General features: G+C 41.9%; 1 protein-coding gene across 2 annotated transcripts; it reads left to right on the top strand.

The window, feature by feature from the left end:
• The first annotated feature begins 7464 nt into the window (after window positions 1-7464).
• LOC121600150 (SET domain-containing protein SmydA-8) lies at window positions 7465-14029 on the top strand. Of its 2 annotated transcripts, XM_041928481.1 has the most exons (5): window positions 7465-7566; window positions 8784-8854; window positions 12265-12410; window positions 12486-12626; window positions 12704-14029. In XM_041928481.1, the coding sequence occupies exons 2-5, from the start codon at window positions 8831-8833 to the stop codon at window positions 13977-13979; spliced, it is 1587 nt and encodes a 528-aa protein (XP_041784415.1). In that variant the 5' UTR covers window positions 7465-7566; window positions 8784-8830; the 3' UTR covers window positions 13980-14029. The 2 variants fall into 2 exon arrangements, with proteins under 2 accessions (XP_041784415.1, XP_041784414.1); XM_041928480.1 differs by lacking the exon at window positions 7465-7566 and having other exon boundaries at window positions 7719-8854.
• Window positions 14030-14978: the final 949 nt, after the last annotated feature.

The following is a 14978-nucleotide window of genomic DNA, read 5'->3' as shown; positions in this document are numbered from 1 at the left end:
CAAGTATTCGTATTTATTAAAAAAAAAAATTAATAAAAACCGTTTACGTTTTTCTAATTTCATAAAATCATCGCATCAGAAAACAGATTTATTTATCCATGGAAAATCGTTTCCTTTCAACCTACAAAGAAAGGACAGAAAAAGATTAGCTTTAACCTATAAAATCCACCACTCAACGAAACATATGCGTTTGCTTGCAAGAACATCTGCCACTTCCTTCCTTTCGACCAAAGTTTTCCACCTTGAAACACACCACCAAAAACGGCAAACTTCATAATCTACTTGCGAACAGTTGCAGTTTCGCGAAACCGCTCAGACCTCACCGTACCTATGGCAGTTAACTTTCCTGACTTCCCAGAGAGTCAATCCAGCACCAGGGATGGGAAAAACGTAGCTGATATGTGATGCAAACAGACCTCTACCTCGGCTCCTCAGCCTCTCTGCCGTGCACCATCCGCTCGGTACACTTCAAACAATTGGCCCGAAAGAATGATAGAATGCATAGCTCAAAAGCTGCATATTCTGTTTCAGTTGTGATCGTGCTACTTCAAACTCACCTGCCTTCCCATTTTTCTCTCGCGCCCGATCACCGCAATAACATTCTAAATTGGATTTCTTTCCGCAAACAGTGCTGTGGCGGTTCTGTGAGCGGGTGGACGTTTCCCGCTTTCCAAGATGCTGCCGCCACTGTCAACGAGCTGTGCGGTGAGCTCGATTTTTCGGTTCAACGAAATAAATTGAGTTAAAGTGTAACGAGATTAGGGGCGTAATCTTGAAACCTGACGACGCTGCTGACTGGAAGGCCAAATGTTGCTGTGCAAGGACTTGGAGGACCGTGTTGCATCTGGACAAGAGTATGTTTATTATATTCGCGATCCCGAGTATTGTCCAGAAACTACATAAATCGCAATAAATGGAAGACTTTTTTAACTCTTTTGTGCAACTAGAAATCTATTCAAGATATTCAATTATTGGAATAAACAATTTGTTGAATTGATACCACTTTATGAACGCTTAGACTTGTAGCAAAATTTATGCCAAACTAATGATTGCATTAAAATTTGTTCATGCAGATTGGCCAACAATTATTTATTTCTAAGAAGTATGTCATATCGATTTAATAACTTTATTCATTAAACTTTACTAAATGGAAGTTAATTTTTTTTGCTTCTATAATTTCATACACCAATAATGATAGTCGTTTCATAGTCTAATGAAATATTGCAATCAAATGGACAGTTCGATTATTTTCTTTTTTATTTCAAGCTTTTTTTGGCCGAAATTTAACACCAATAAATGTATACACTGGCATGACCGCGTAGTTCGTTCCGCCAAAAAGCATAACTACAACAAACAACCATGACAACCGGTTATCCAACTTTTAATAAATACTTTGATATCTGTTGGATTTTGGGTAAACATTAATATTAATTATTAAATTATTAATCTCATTTGACTTATGAATTCAAATAAAAAAACACATATGAATTAGAAGGAACTAAACCATGGGATATAGATAAAACTACTTGACTAATTTGGACTGCATCAAATGAACTGCTTGAACTACACGAATGAACTTTGTAATGAATTATGTAATGAACTATGGGACAAACGAATACACAGTTGCAAACAGACCGGCGATTAAGGTGCACTCTTCTCATTCTCATCAAATTTATACTAAGCTAATGTCACAATCCAGCACTTTAGTGAATATATTTCACAATATTATAGAATTCAAACTTATAGTTTGCCACTTACGTAAGTCCACGTTTGCTAGTAGCTGTTCAAATACTTTCCAAATCAGTGATCAAACTGCTTCCAACATCACATAATCACAGAATCCCTTCAAACTTGAAAAAGGAATCCCTGTGTGCCATTAATTGCATAGAAATGTGATCGATACAAATCGACTCCTCCAAACGTCCGAGGCTGTGCCCGATTCTTTGCTATCCATGGGCTTGCATCGCATTTCTAAATGGGGAAGAGGAAAGGGGGAAGGAAAAAAACACATCCCTTACAACGATCCGAAACATTCGTGTTGCAGGCTTTAGCGGAACATTTCTGGCTCCACTCAGAAACAATCCACCAGTTGCATTGGCAGGGTAGGGTAAGGAGGCGAGACAAACCAAAAGCGATACACGAGCTTTGAATACCCGATTCATTCCCCCCCCCCCCCCCCCCCCGAAAACCAACCGGACGTCATTTATTATCTCGTTTTCGTAATCAACCGTGGCTAGTCGCGCGGCAAACCCATGGACGCAATTGCATTTCGGGAGCCGGAACCAGATCGCACACCGGTTGTTATTCGATTTGTCACAAGTGGGTTTGGCTGACCGGTTTGCACGGGACCGTCCCAGTGCCGTCTGTGATGTGGCCGATAGCAGCACCGAACAGGGAATCTGCTCGCCATTCTGACCGGGACGAAAAAAAAAAAGGAATCGGGACTGGTCAATAAATTTTACGCGCAACTCGTACGATCTGAGCTTTGAATTTATCTGTATCTGGAATGCAATGCAACACGGTACGCATGTGGGCGCGCTGTGAAAGCTTCATACGGTCGACGCTGTAAGCTGGCGAATTTGTGGGCAAGCGGAACACCTTCACTGTTGATTTTGTCGTGCGGGGATGCGCGAATCATGCACATCGTTTGGCGCTGGTTTAGAATCGTGATGGAAAATTCAATCAACCGGGCCTAATTGGACTGTATTTTAGCGCGTTGTGCATTTATCATTCTACGTGGTGGAATCCTATGAATACGATGATTGGGAGCGAATGTAAGGGCCTGTCGGATAGTTGAATTCATGCAAAATAATCATTTCACGATTACACGATGTGAAGTGATAGAAGTCGTTAGACTTGTTGGAAATTTAATCTTTGCATGTATTTATACTTTGTACGGCAGAGTCATATTTTGGTTTCTGTGAAGATTTACTAGCACAAATCAACATCATCCGTCATGGGTCTTATCAAGCGCCTAAATGTATGCAATGTTCTAATTGATACGACGAAAACCAATCGGCAAGCACTTTGCAGCCTAAAAGTATGCAATTTGCGTCACAATTCATGTTAACTTGTTCATTTTAGGTGTATTATGAGTCTAAAGCAGTACAACAATTATTTTAAGCCGTTTGGTTAGTTCGAAAACTCCAACATAATTTGTACTTCCCCTTTTTTTCTCATCATCAATCAACGTTCCCTTCTCAATTATTCTTAGCATGACCATTATAATCTGTTTTCACTATCGCGCCCGATCAGCACCAGAACCAAATTCTTTACAGTTCAGCGAAACGTTCCAATCTCCTGGAAGGAATACTCTTCCTCACCTGTTTCTATTCCCAATTCTTTCTTCTCTTCGGGTTGCTTTATAATTACAATATCCAATCATTTCCATCCCGCTTCCTCTCTCTTTTCCTTCCTCTCGCAAACCTCCCAGAACCCTTCGAATCGCTACAGAACCCACCTTACGGAAGTCGTTAAACTGTCCCGAGGCTTCCACAAGGCTACCACGATTACGTGCCGTACAGTAATTAAATTTAAAATATTGTTGCGGCCACCCAACCGAAACTATGCTGCAGCGGTGCGGTCGTGGTCGACACGCTGTAAGTGGATGCGGTGCCCGCAGGACAAGAAATTGCAAGCGCCATCCGACCAACCAGCCCCGGAAGGATTGATTTAAGGTGAATTAAAATTCATTTTCCATCGTCTATTACCCTCCGAAGCGTCATATATTTTAATAATGTCTGGTGGAACCCACGATCACGGGAAGGTAATGAAATGAAGTGATGATAATAGCTGACACCGGGATGATGTATTGCCAAGGTAGCGGGTTCTTTTTATTTCTTTACTTGGTTGTCGACTCCTTCATTCTACACGTGTACACTTAATTTCAATTAGCTTCCTTATTTCCATGGCACACAGTGCCGCAGTACTTAAATCATCAAAACACATCCTGCCGTAATCACGGTTCAAAACAATCGCGGAATTGTATTAAGCACGTACGTAATTAAAGACGAATCTGCCGGCTGCCAATTTCCCAATTGCAGACGACACGTGACAGACATTTCGGCACGGTTGCTTCATTGATCAGCAAGCATCCAGCAGCAAACCGGGGCTGAATTTAAATTACCTAATTGAGGTTAATAAATATTGACATTCAGAAGCCCCCCTACCCCATCATTAACATCGTGTCCACAATCACAACATAGAGCAACACATCCTGTATGCTTAGTATTGTCAGCTAATTAACCTTCAAATGTGCGTTCGTCACCTGCTGATTGCACGACCAGCGCTGCGAGTGGGAAAGCAGACGCTTTTCAAACATTTGCCAATTGTCTGCATTTAGCTGAGAAGTGTTAAGGCATGTAATCCTTAAGCAAACTTGGCATAAGAAGCCTTTGTTTATGAGCTCCATGAATAGTGAAGGAATTTTAATAGTTGATACTTACAGTTTGAAGACAGTTGCTTACACTTATATTACTCATTTACTTTCATTTGATAATCTTTAAAGTATCTTGATATCTTATCTTTTATTATATTGATTTTTTAAATTATAATTTTTTTTTATTTTTTTTTTAATTATTACTGTTTATACTATTTGGTATATGTTGAAGTTACTCTTTTTGCGTATGTGAATCTTGCTATTAGTTCATTTATTTTTAATATATGTTTTTTTTTATCTGATTATGTTTTTAATTGCATTTTCTTTGCTTTGCCTCATCCAAACATTATATATTCTTAAATTTGTCTTGTAAATAATGCAATATCATTTCTCAAATCCTTCTCATTTATTCTACTTGACTGCAGATGTACGCTCCAAAGCGGTTTCCACGTGCTCGTCTACCTCTCACCCCAACGCTATTCTGTTTGTTTAATGTTTCATTACATTCCATTTTCAACCGTTGCATTCCTGCCAAGCGGCACAGCGACCCGGTGTTGACGTTTGGAAATCTAGTGGAGAAAACAATTCCACACACTATTTCACCGTGCGTACCGTACCGTGCAGCTTCGTGCCTCGCGCGTAACCGCCCAGATCGCCACGTCACACGTCAACACATTGCACAGGGGCAGCGGGCGATTCGGTTGCGGCATCAAAAATCAGTTCCACCGTTCTTCTAATCCGCCCTGTTTGCCCGGGATTAGCCACCGCAATGCAGAAAACAGTGAAACAATTTTCAGCTTTAAATCCCTTTCCGAACAAGAATCACACAAACACACGTCTCTGCACGTATGTAATGTCATGTAATGTCGCTGCTCCAAAAATAATTTGCCGCGCCGGTACCCTTTGCCTTCTTGCCGACAGAAGCCAGTAAACCTAACGACATTTTCGATTCTCGTGAGTTAAAACCAGCCCCTGCCGGCCTCCGTTAATGTAGCGACGCTGAGCGCGTAATGATGACGACGGAGCGCTACACGAGCGGTGGTAGAAAACATGCAACATACATTAATCATATTTCGCCGTGTCCGTGCAGTCGGACCGGTTAAAACTACTGACAGATAGACGCCAAATTGACGCAGAATGGGGCTTATGAAAAATTGTAATCTTGTGTGACTAATTGGTGGCGTGGCGGACAGTAAAGCAGTGAGGAGAAGCAGCGGGTACGCGATGGGCGGTGGCCGGTGAATGAAAAGCAGCAGAGGGCAAGCGATGGGAAGGTGTGAAATAATTGCCTTACTAATTAAAAAAATCGTCCCGGTTTGTGTTTGGTGGATGGATTTTAAAGCATTCCTTATGGTTGTAGGCAAAGAACAAGAAAGAGACAAAGATGGAAAAACAATAAAGTTTAACCAATTAATTTAATTATTTTCTGATCGTTTTGCATACATTCAGGCGATCTGCAGGCTGCAGAAAATAGTATGAACCATTTTAAGTTTATTTTAATTTAAAAAAAAAGGAATTTTCCCTCTGCAGAAACCACATGCAAACATCACATTCCCCACCATCACTCATATTATCGCAACGCATTTTTGTTTGAAGTTTCCTCTGCACATCCATCCACTCCCTCCAGCACCGTGTTGCCAACGACGACGTTTTCAATACACCACCCACCCACTTCAATTTCCTTCGGACCGGGTGCGCTAAGACTTTCAAAGCCGCCCTCGTTCCAACATATTCTCCGTGTGTGTGAGGGAGTGCTGCTTGCTTGTGCATGTTGCGCACGAATGAAGCAGGCAATGAGCTGTCCATATTGAAATCTTTGGCCATGTGGCCGAACCGTAAACGCGTTTGCCACACGACGCGTTGTATTTCCTCCTTCGCCTTTCTCCCCACCAACTCTCCTTCCGCGCGCCTCCTCCCTCGTCAACAACCATTCATCACATTTATAATTGTACTTTTGATTTTCATTTCCTCCCGCTCCCGGAGGGACTTGCAGGAGAGCGGGAAGGAAGGGGTGCTGATTGCATGCGTTCCACTTGAATGAAGGATAGCGTTGGAAAATGAAGTAATTATTTACAGAGGTCTCTTCACACGCACACGCATCGTGTGTGGTGGTATGGTTTTGTTTAAATTCGGCTGGTTTGTTTGAACGAACCCAAATGCATCGATTTATGGTACGATTTTATTGTTTGAAGATATGGTTTTTTTTTTTTGGAAAAGAAAAACAATCCACTACAATATTTTTTAGTAAACGCATTTTTGTTGGTGTTGTTTTATTTCGCAATTATCTCTTCTGTTTTATATTTCTTTTATTGTTATTTTTTTTACTATAAAAAAATAATTGGCAAAGGGTAAGTGCTTTTGCTAGAGTTCAATTACCTCACCAAGCCTATATCCATTTGCAAAGTTAAGAATTATTTTCTGTTATGAATTTGTTCAATGTTAAGTGTTTTTTTCATATATTATATTTGAGCCTAGTTATGTTTCATTTTAAATTTAATTGATGACATGAAGTCAATAAACTGTAAAAACACTTTAAATACTTTAATAATTAACATACAATTGCTACTTGTTTTAAAACGCCCAAATATATGCAATATGTATCACAGAAGTACTCCAATACAGCTTACTTTTTAATTCTCTTTTCATTCGCTTCATTATATACATCTAGGCGTAAATTGAAAATATAAACACTTCATTATAACCTCGAAAGCTGTAAAAAGATGAATTCTCGTTCAAACACAGTTAAATTATGCAATCATACAATGGTCGGACCCGTTGGTACATCACAATTATGCTTAAACACATTTTCTGTGTTACTTGAGATAATTTATGACCAAGACTTACCCTCTGCCGACTGTTTGCACTCGTGCCAATTTGTGGCAATAGTACAACGTTGCGCCTCAAGCGACATAAATACATACACACACACACACCATACAACAGATTTGATGGACCTGTGGATGATGTTATTTGTTTTTGGCTTTACGAAACCAAACCCGCCTGCCCAGTGCGGCTAACCCGCGTTCGTTCGTTCCGTTTCCAATGCAGCTTCACGACGCGAACGCACCATCAGTACGAACCGTCGCTTAGAAGCCGTCGGTTGTCGCACACCCGTAGCGCTGCGCACGTGAATAGACGCGCGCGTGCGAAGTGTTACATTTTGTTCGCTAAGAAAAGTGTCACCAAATGTAGGGTAAAAAAGGGGGGGGGGGGTTTTAGTCAATCGAGTGAGTGAAAGGTTTGTGCCCGTTTTGTGTACCAGCCAAACAAAAGGCTTGAGACCGTGCAACTGACACATGTCAGCGTGAGTGAGAGTTTCGCGCATTAGGAAACAGTAAGGAACGGGGAAGCAAACTTCGTACAAAGGCGCTGGTTTTTTATTCTTTTGTTGCTTTTTCCGGGTTAGAGTTAACCGTTTTGATTGAGAGTAAAATTAGCATCAGGACAGTGTTGTGCTCGGTGGCCACACGCACCCCTCGGGCTACGTTTAATTGACTGTTTGACAGACGCGGCTCGAGTTACTAGCGACTTCGCGCACGCACGTACGCGTAGAAAAGTCACTTCAAATCAGTGACCCTTGTCAGCGTTCTCCTACATCTCCCTTCCCAATCGGTCCGTCATTTGTCACGGTGAATTTGACCGTACGTCACGCGTATACCCAAGTGTGTGTGTGTGTGTCGATGTGTCAAAAGGCGACTTGGCTGAAGCAACAAGTTGCACATCGTGCCGTTTGTCCGCTGTGGCCGTGAAAAGACGTACACGGTGATCGGTAACATCTGGCGCAGTGTTAACATCGCACACACTCCCTCCCGCAGGGCTGCGCCAGGTGGTTTCCCTTCTCCTCCAGACCGTACGGGAGATCATAATAAATAAATAAATAACCTGTTCCGCACGGGAAACGAGCTGCTTGAGGTTTGTCTCACATTTCAACCGAACCGTTTCCGATGCGAAAGAGATCAGTGTGATCTTCCGCTCGATCAAGCAGATCGAAAAGAAAGTAAAACGAGAGGAGAGAAAAAAGCCGACAACCCCCACGGCTCCCATAAACCAGCGGTTCGATAGAAAAGAGCGGCGTGTAACTTTGTGCGGCCCGTTGATTTGTGGTTCTAAAAATAAGCGCCCCAACCGACCGATTCCGGCGACCGAGTTCGACTCGGTCGCCCGTGGTGGCACACAACACCCGGTGTAGCGATTCGGTACGTTGGACCTTCCCGGCTGCTTGGTGACAGGCGAGAGTGAAATTTGTCGTGAAAGGCAGACCCACACACACACACGCACTAGCGAATGCGCACACGTGCTACGCAAGCAAGAAATACCGGAGCCGTCGGGGTTTGCGCTCTCGATAGTGAAGCGTTGGTGACTGATCGAAGTGAATGCGTTTAAAGCTTTGCATTTCCTCGTGTAGCTCCAGAGCCAGGTGTTAAGTAAAGTGGTTTAGTTTGAGCAGTGAAAATGCCGTCTCACCATAAGAAGAAGGTAAATATTTAGGAAAAAATATCTGTTGAAAAAAATTTACAAATATATTAAAGTTTGACAAGAATTATTGGCGTATGTGCTTTTTATATGCTACATTTTTGTTTAGAATATACAAAACAATAGTGTGAAACGAAAACCAAGCATTAAAACGGTTATTCCTGAATAACTTAACAATACAGTGTTCATTGAACTTGATAGTGGTTATATACTGATTAAATTATAGCAATTTATCTGATGTTCATAAATTAGGTTGAAATGATATCTGCACCATGATATTAATTAACAAATAATTATGCTTTTGTTAACTATATACTTCACATTCATTTTATCATTTTAATAAACTACACAACAGCTGGAAACTCATGTCAGCTACACCCTGTCTTATTTTATTGTGATAACTTGTAGTAATAACTATGATAATATTTTATTGTGATAACTAGTCAGAAAAATATAGCTTAACTCATTTTGTCTCCTTCATTCGGAAGCTAATTTCTCTCATCAGGCTAAGCAGAATTATTTTTCATTAATTTCATAATTTAGAATTTTTATTTAACTATAAACTACGAAGTATCAATGACCCAATAATAGATCCATGAACTACAAAAACTGTTTTTAATTATTATATATCTAAAATATATCTAAAATCTAAAAATCTAAATGCTGTTCAGGGACCATGGAGAAGCCTGGTTGTTTACTCGATTTCTCAAAAGAAAACGAAACCCAAAATTTTAATTACATCAAATACATTACATATTGCTCCATAAAGGTTCTTTTATTAAATTTTACTTCTTTACAAGTTTTGACCATAAAATCAGCAAAAAACCAGAGATTTTCTTTTTGTGTGGATATGTCATACAATGGAGAAGCCTGGTCGTTTGTTCAATTTTTTAAATGATTCATGTAAAATATTAGCTTTGCAATATCTCAATCAATCAAGTTAAGTCATTCTTAATAATTGACCAAATCAGTGTTGCAAACTCACATAAAAATGATGGAAAAGGTACAAATTTGCTATTAACCTGATTCAATGGAGAAGCCTGGTGGATCACACCACTAGCGTGTACTATAATAACTTGGATCGATACTTTTTTTTGCAAATTTAGTTAACAATAATATACTAAAAAATCTTAAAGCATCTCAATTTGTTTGAACAATGTTAATCAATGTACTATAACTGTACAATGCATTAAGTGCCAAAGCGATGTGCTTAGTTGCGTGCACAAACCTTCAGCTAATGCTATGAAAATATACCATTTAAACAGCATAACACATTGCTTCCACAATCAAGACGGACAGAAAACCACCACCCGCCGGCAACGGGTGTTGAAAGACAATCCCGCGCTCACGACATCAACCACAAGTGCATCGTTCCCCGTTCAACAACGCTCAACGCTATTCCCACTTCACGCTACATTACCCAGTACGAAGACAGTCACAGCTCGGCGGCTCAAATCGCCTCGGGATGAACAATCTAGTCCGTTGCCCACCTCCCTCTATCTTCCCAATGTGTGTGTGTGTGTGTATGTATGTATGTGAGTTTGTGTCTCGGTTGACGCATGCCGACAATTATTTAGTTAATTATAAAATATCTCCGCTCGGGTTGCGCAAACCGCACCACACATTTCCCTCCCAGCCAATTGTTCGAAGCTGCACGACAACTATTTAGTGGCATTTTCGCAGAAAAGCGATCATCCCCCGTTGAACCGTGTAGCGCAGTGGGCGGAGGGCACGCGAACAAACTCACTAAGACTATTCTTTTTTTTTTTTTGCTCTTGTTCACATCAGATTGTCACAGTCGACACACGAACGCGCGCGCGCTGGTACAATGCGCAGAAAGATGAGATAATAATGTGCTATTTCACGTGCTGTATGGCGAGTTTCTGTTACTCTTGTTGGTGGTGGTGTAGAATATTTTTCTATGTTTTTGTTGTATTTTGTTTTCTGAGCATTCACAACAGGTTTAGCTGACGAGAAAACGCTAACAGGTGTGCCCTGTGTGATTGTTTATTTTTGTGCACACTACAGACACAAACCGGGAGAAAAAAGGAGCATGATTCAAAATAATGAGAATGATGTTTTGAATTTTATTGGCAAGCAGCAGGAAGCGTATTTAAGTGCATCTTTTGTAGGCCTGTCGTGAATTTCAAACCGGAAAAGGTGTATTTGTCCTTGCTCTTTAGTGATTTGATTGATTTGAGTGATTGCTGTATAAAGTTCACATATGAACCTAAATATGTTTTGCTATCAAGAGTAATAAGGCTTAACTTTTAGCATTTGTAAAACCCTACAAACATTACATTCTCTTCACAATTAAGTCATGAAAATTGTTTAAACAGTTGGCACTACCTACCTCAGCAATATACCATCGTCCTTTCTTTCTGGCTTAACTGCTCTACTTATTTGAATATTTTTCTTTTATTTTAAAAAAGATGAAAGGATACGCTTTATGCCATACAATTGCCACAGCTTTCGGCTTTTGATGAATGATTCAGTTCTCAACAACACTTCAAACCACCTTCTGCCTTCTGTCACTTTTTCCACCCAAACCATACTCCCGAAAGTGGCTACTCCAAACCAATCCGGGCTACCTTTTGATTAACCATTCATCATGCGAGTGGAAAATCATTCTCGCGCTTGTGTCTGAGTTTGCACGCCGCGAAACCTTTGCTCCGATATTGCTCGGTTTTAAAAATAATTAAACATTAACCCGTAAAGCGTACAAGAGCGTTGCAGCATCCAAAACTCGGGAACCTCGGGAGTTCTCGGAACACCGCTTCTACCCATTCAGACAGTCGTTTTTTTTCGTTTCGATTGAACACTCGCTTGATATCGTTGTTACCGCATGGAAATTGAGCAAAAAATTAAAAGCTAAAAGAAATGAAAGCAACACCGGGCAGGGTGGGTTAAATTTTAACATGGAAGATAACAACATCGAGCGCACCCCTTGCATAAATGCATACAGTGATGCAATTTCCAGCTTTTGGCAACAACACACCACTTTTCGTTAATAATCAATGAAAAGGGTAGCGCTGCATGCAAGCACGCATAATATGGTCCTATCCCCCGGTCGTATCCCCGGAACCCAGAGGCGGGGACGCAATTAATTAACTCTGTAAACAGGCGCTGCGCTACGGTGCGGTGCATTCATAATTTGGAATGTTTTCGTTTGTTCTGTGCATCTGCTATAAGTGGAAAAGAAAATAGGCGAGTTGATTCGGCATTTACAGCCCAAAGGATAGGGGGGAGAATGTGGGAAGGTGTGTTGCTATGGGGTTCTGCTCAGACACTAGGTTGGTGTTGTGAATGGAGAATTAATATATGAAAAGAAAACATACAAATTGTTTATTAAAATTGTTCCATTTCCAGTTATTTTCAACAACTGTGTTCTTTTTTTGTTGTTTTATTTACAGAAACAAAAGAAATATGATCCACCAAAGTCGAACCATTCGAAGGAAAATATCAACCCCTGCTCAGAACACGATCGCCAACCAATAGCGGAAATCCAACTGGAATCCAGTAAACCTTACTTAGTGAAACGCTCTGAGCAAGTTGGAAGGTATGTTTGGCTGTTTTATGCTTAGAGTAACTAAAGATGATTAGCTTTAAATACCTTTCATTGACTCCTTTAAAGGTATATTGTGGCTGCGAGAGATCTAAAAGCTGGTGACGTCATCATCGAAACACCTCCCTTCGTAGTGGGCCCATGTGCAGAAACGGAACCCGTCTGTCTGGGTTGCCACAGTGCCTTCAAGCCGGGAAGTGTTGTGTATAGGTAAGATGCATCTAGACATCATTCGGCGCTGTGTACTACGATTTATTGGGTATTTATGTGTATTTATAAACCTCTAGATGTGAGATCTGTAACTGGCGAATATGCTCTCCGAGCTGTCAGGGACTCGCCCCGGCAGGAACTCACCGGCAGCTGGAATGCATTCCCCTACGCGGTAAAGCAGTCCACAAGCACCTTCAAACGTCCACCGTCGCCCAGGTGAAGCTGATGTACGAAGCCATCCTAACCCTTCGCTGCATGCTACTGAAAACCGTCGATCGGTCACAGTACGATCGTCTGCTCGGTATGGATCCGCTGAACGACGTACGGCAACAGATACCGAAGCTTTGGAATCGCAATCAAAAGGAGATCGTTGAACGAATTCGTAACCAGTGGGGCTTTGCGGAGTACAGCGAGCTGGAACTGCACACCATATGCGGCATCATCGAGGTTAATGCGTTCGAGGTGGGTCAGGAACCGACCAAAGCCCGTGCACTCTTCCCCGAGGCGTACCTACTGATGCACGACTGTACGCCGAACACTGGCCACACGGATGCACCTCAAACGCACCACCTTACCGTGCGGGTGCTGCGGGACGTTAGGGCGGGTGAGCCACTCACCCTAACCTACGCCCACATCCTGCAGGGTACGCTCAAGCGCAGACAGCACCTAAGGGAGGAAAAGTTCTTCTCGTGCAACTGTCGCCGCTGCACCGACCCGTCCGAGCTGGGCACGAACTGTAGCGCGCTGCGGTGCATGAAATGCCCAAGGGGACACATACTGCCGACGGATCCGCTCAACCCGGAAGCGGAATGGCACTGCCGGCAGTGTTCCACCGTAATGTCCTGTGAGGCAGTAATACTGCTGCTCGAACAGCTCTCCCAACAGCTCGAAACGATCGGAGGGAACGACGTGGATGGGCTGGAGACATTCCTTCGGGTGCAGGGTGCGGTCCTGCATGACAACCACTACCTACTGCTCTCGGTGAAACATTCGCTGTGCGAGCTGTACGGGAAGATTGAGGGCTTTTTGATACCGCAGCTGAGCCGGGAGCAGTTGAAAAGGAAGGAGACGCTTTGCCGCGATCTGCTCGAGGTAGTGGATCAGCTAGAGCCTGGGCTGAGCAGACTGAGAGGTACGATCATGTACGAGATGCACGTGCCACTGCTGATAGAGGCCGGCCAGCTGTTCCAGGGTGGTGTGATACAACGGGCCGAGCTGCGCCGTCGGTTGAAGGAAGTGCAGAGGCTTTTGAAGGAGAGTGAACGGATTTTGGCGCTGGAACCGGCGGGAACGCCGGAGCATGGGATAGCGGAGGCGGCCCGGGATGCTCTCAAGAATATGGGAGATGTGTGAGGGTTAAACAGCGTTCGGTGGGGTTTTGTTTTACTAATAAAAATTTCATGAAAATGAACAAATAGTATTAAATATTGTTTTTCTTACTTTTTTTACAAGCTCTTCATTTTAGTTACCAGAGAAATTAGTTTTTAACTAATACCCAAGTGCCACAAATCCACTATAAGATCACTAAAGAGGTTCTTAGCGGCTCAAGCTCTCAATCTTAAATGAATCTCAAAATTTTTTTTAGCAGACTGATGCACTCTAAACATAGTAAAAATCTGGTGGCGCCATCTGTTAGTGACATAGCCACACAATGGAGCTTTTCTCGTTCTGAGAGCTTCCCGCTGAACTGTTGTATGGTTTCGCATTGAAGTTATGCATCGCTAGAACTAGAACGGCGATACGATTGCTTAAGTTCTAATCTCCAATGTGAACCATTAGTACAGAAGCAAGTGAGATTTGAATCATGGTCGAAGGTGACCATATTTGACCGAAAGGTGATTTGACGCGACCATATTCTGATTTCGTTCGGATAATAAAAAGGGTATTTAGTCCATGATTAGATGCAGCTAGATTGTCAAAAAGGATAGGAATATAATAATGAGTTATAACATGCCATCTACTGAGCAAACGGGCAAACGACCATAAACTTCCTTCTTTAGAGTCATGGTCGCTCATCCATTGTTATTCACTGTCCAACACTGTCTGACTCTCTTACACTCATTCGTCTCTAACACTTTCTTAACTGTGTACCCTTGGATACTATGAAGATTTCATTTTTTTTTAAGGATAATTGATTTTCCAGTCGTTTCAGCTTAATCTGTGGCGCTTGGGTATAAGGACCGCCAAAGGTTATTACTAAATGTCAGATCTTAAAGTTTGTTATTTAAACCAATTACACCAACATTCTAGTTCTAGTAATGCATAACTTCATTTCGAAACCAACCAAGCATTAAGAGGGAAAGTAGACACTTTCAAAAAGATCTCTTTACGTAATGCTCCAATCATTTGACA

Source organism: Anopheles merus, chromosome 3L, assembly GCF_017562075.2.
Source record: "Anopheles merus strain MAF chromosome 3L, AmerM5.1, whole genome shotgun sequence".
In the NCBI taxonomy this organism is placed as follows: Eukaryota; Metazoa; Arthropoda; class Insecta; order Diptera; family Culicidae; genus Anopheles; species Anopheles merus.
Note: the sequence above shows the minus strand (reverse complement) of the source record. Positions and strands in the feature narration are given on the sequence as shown.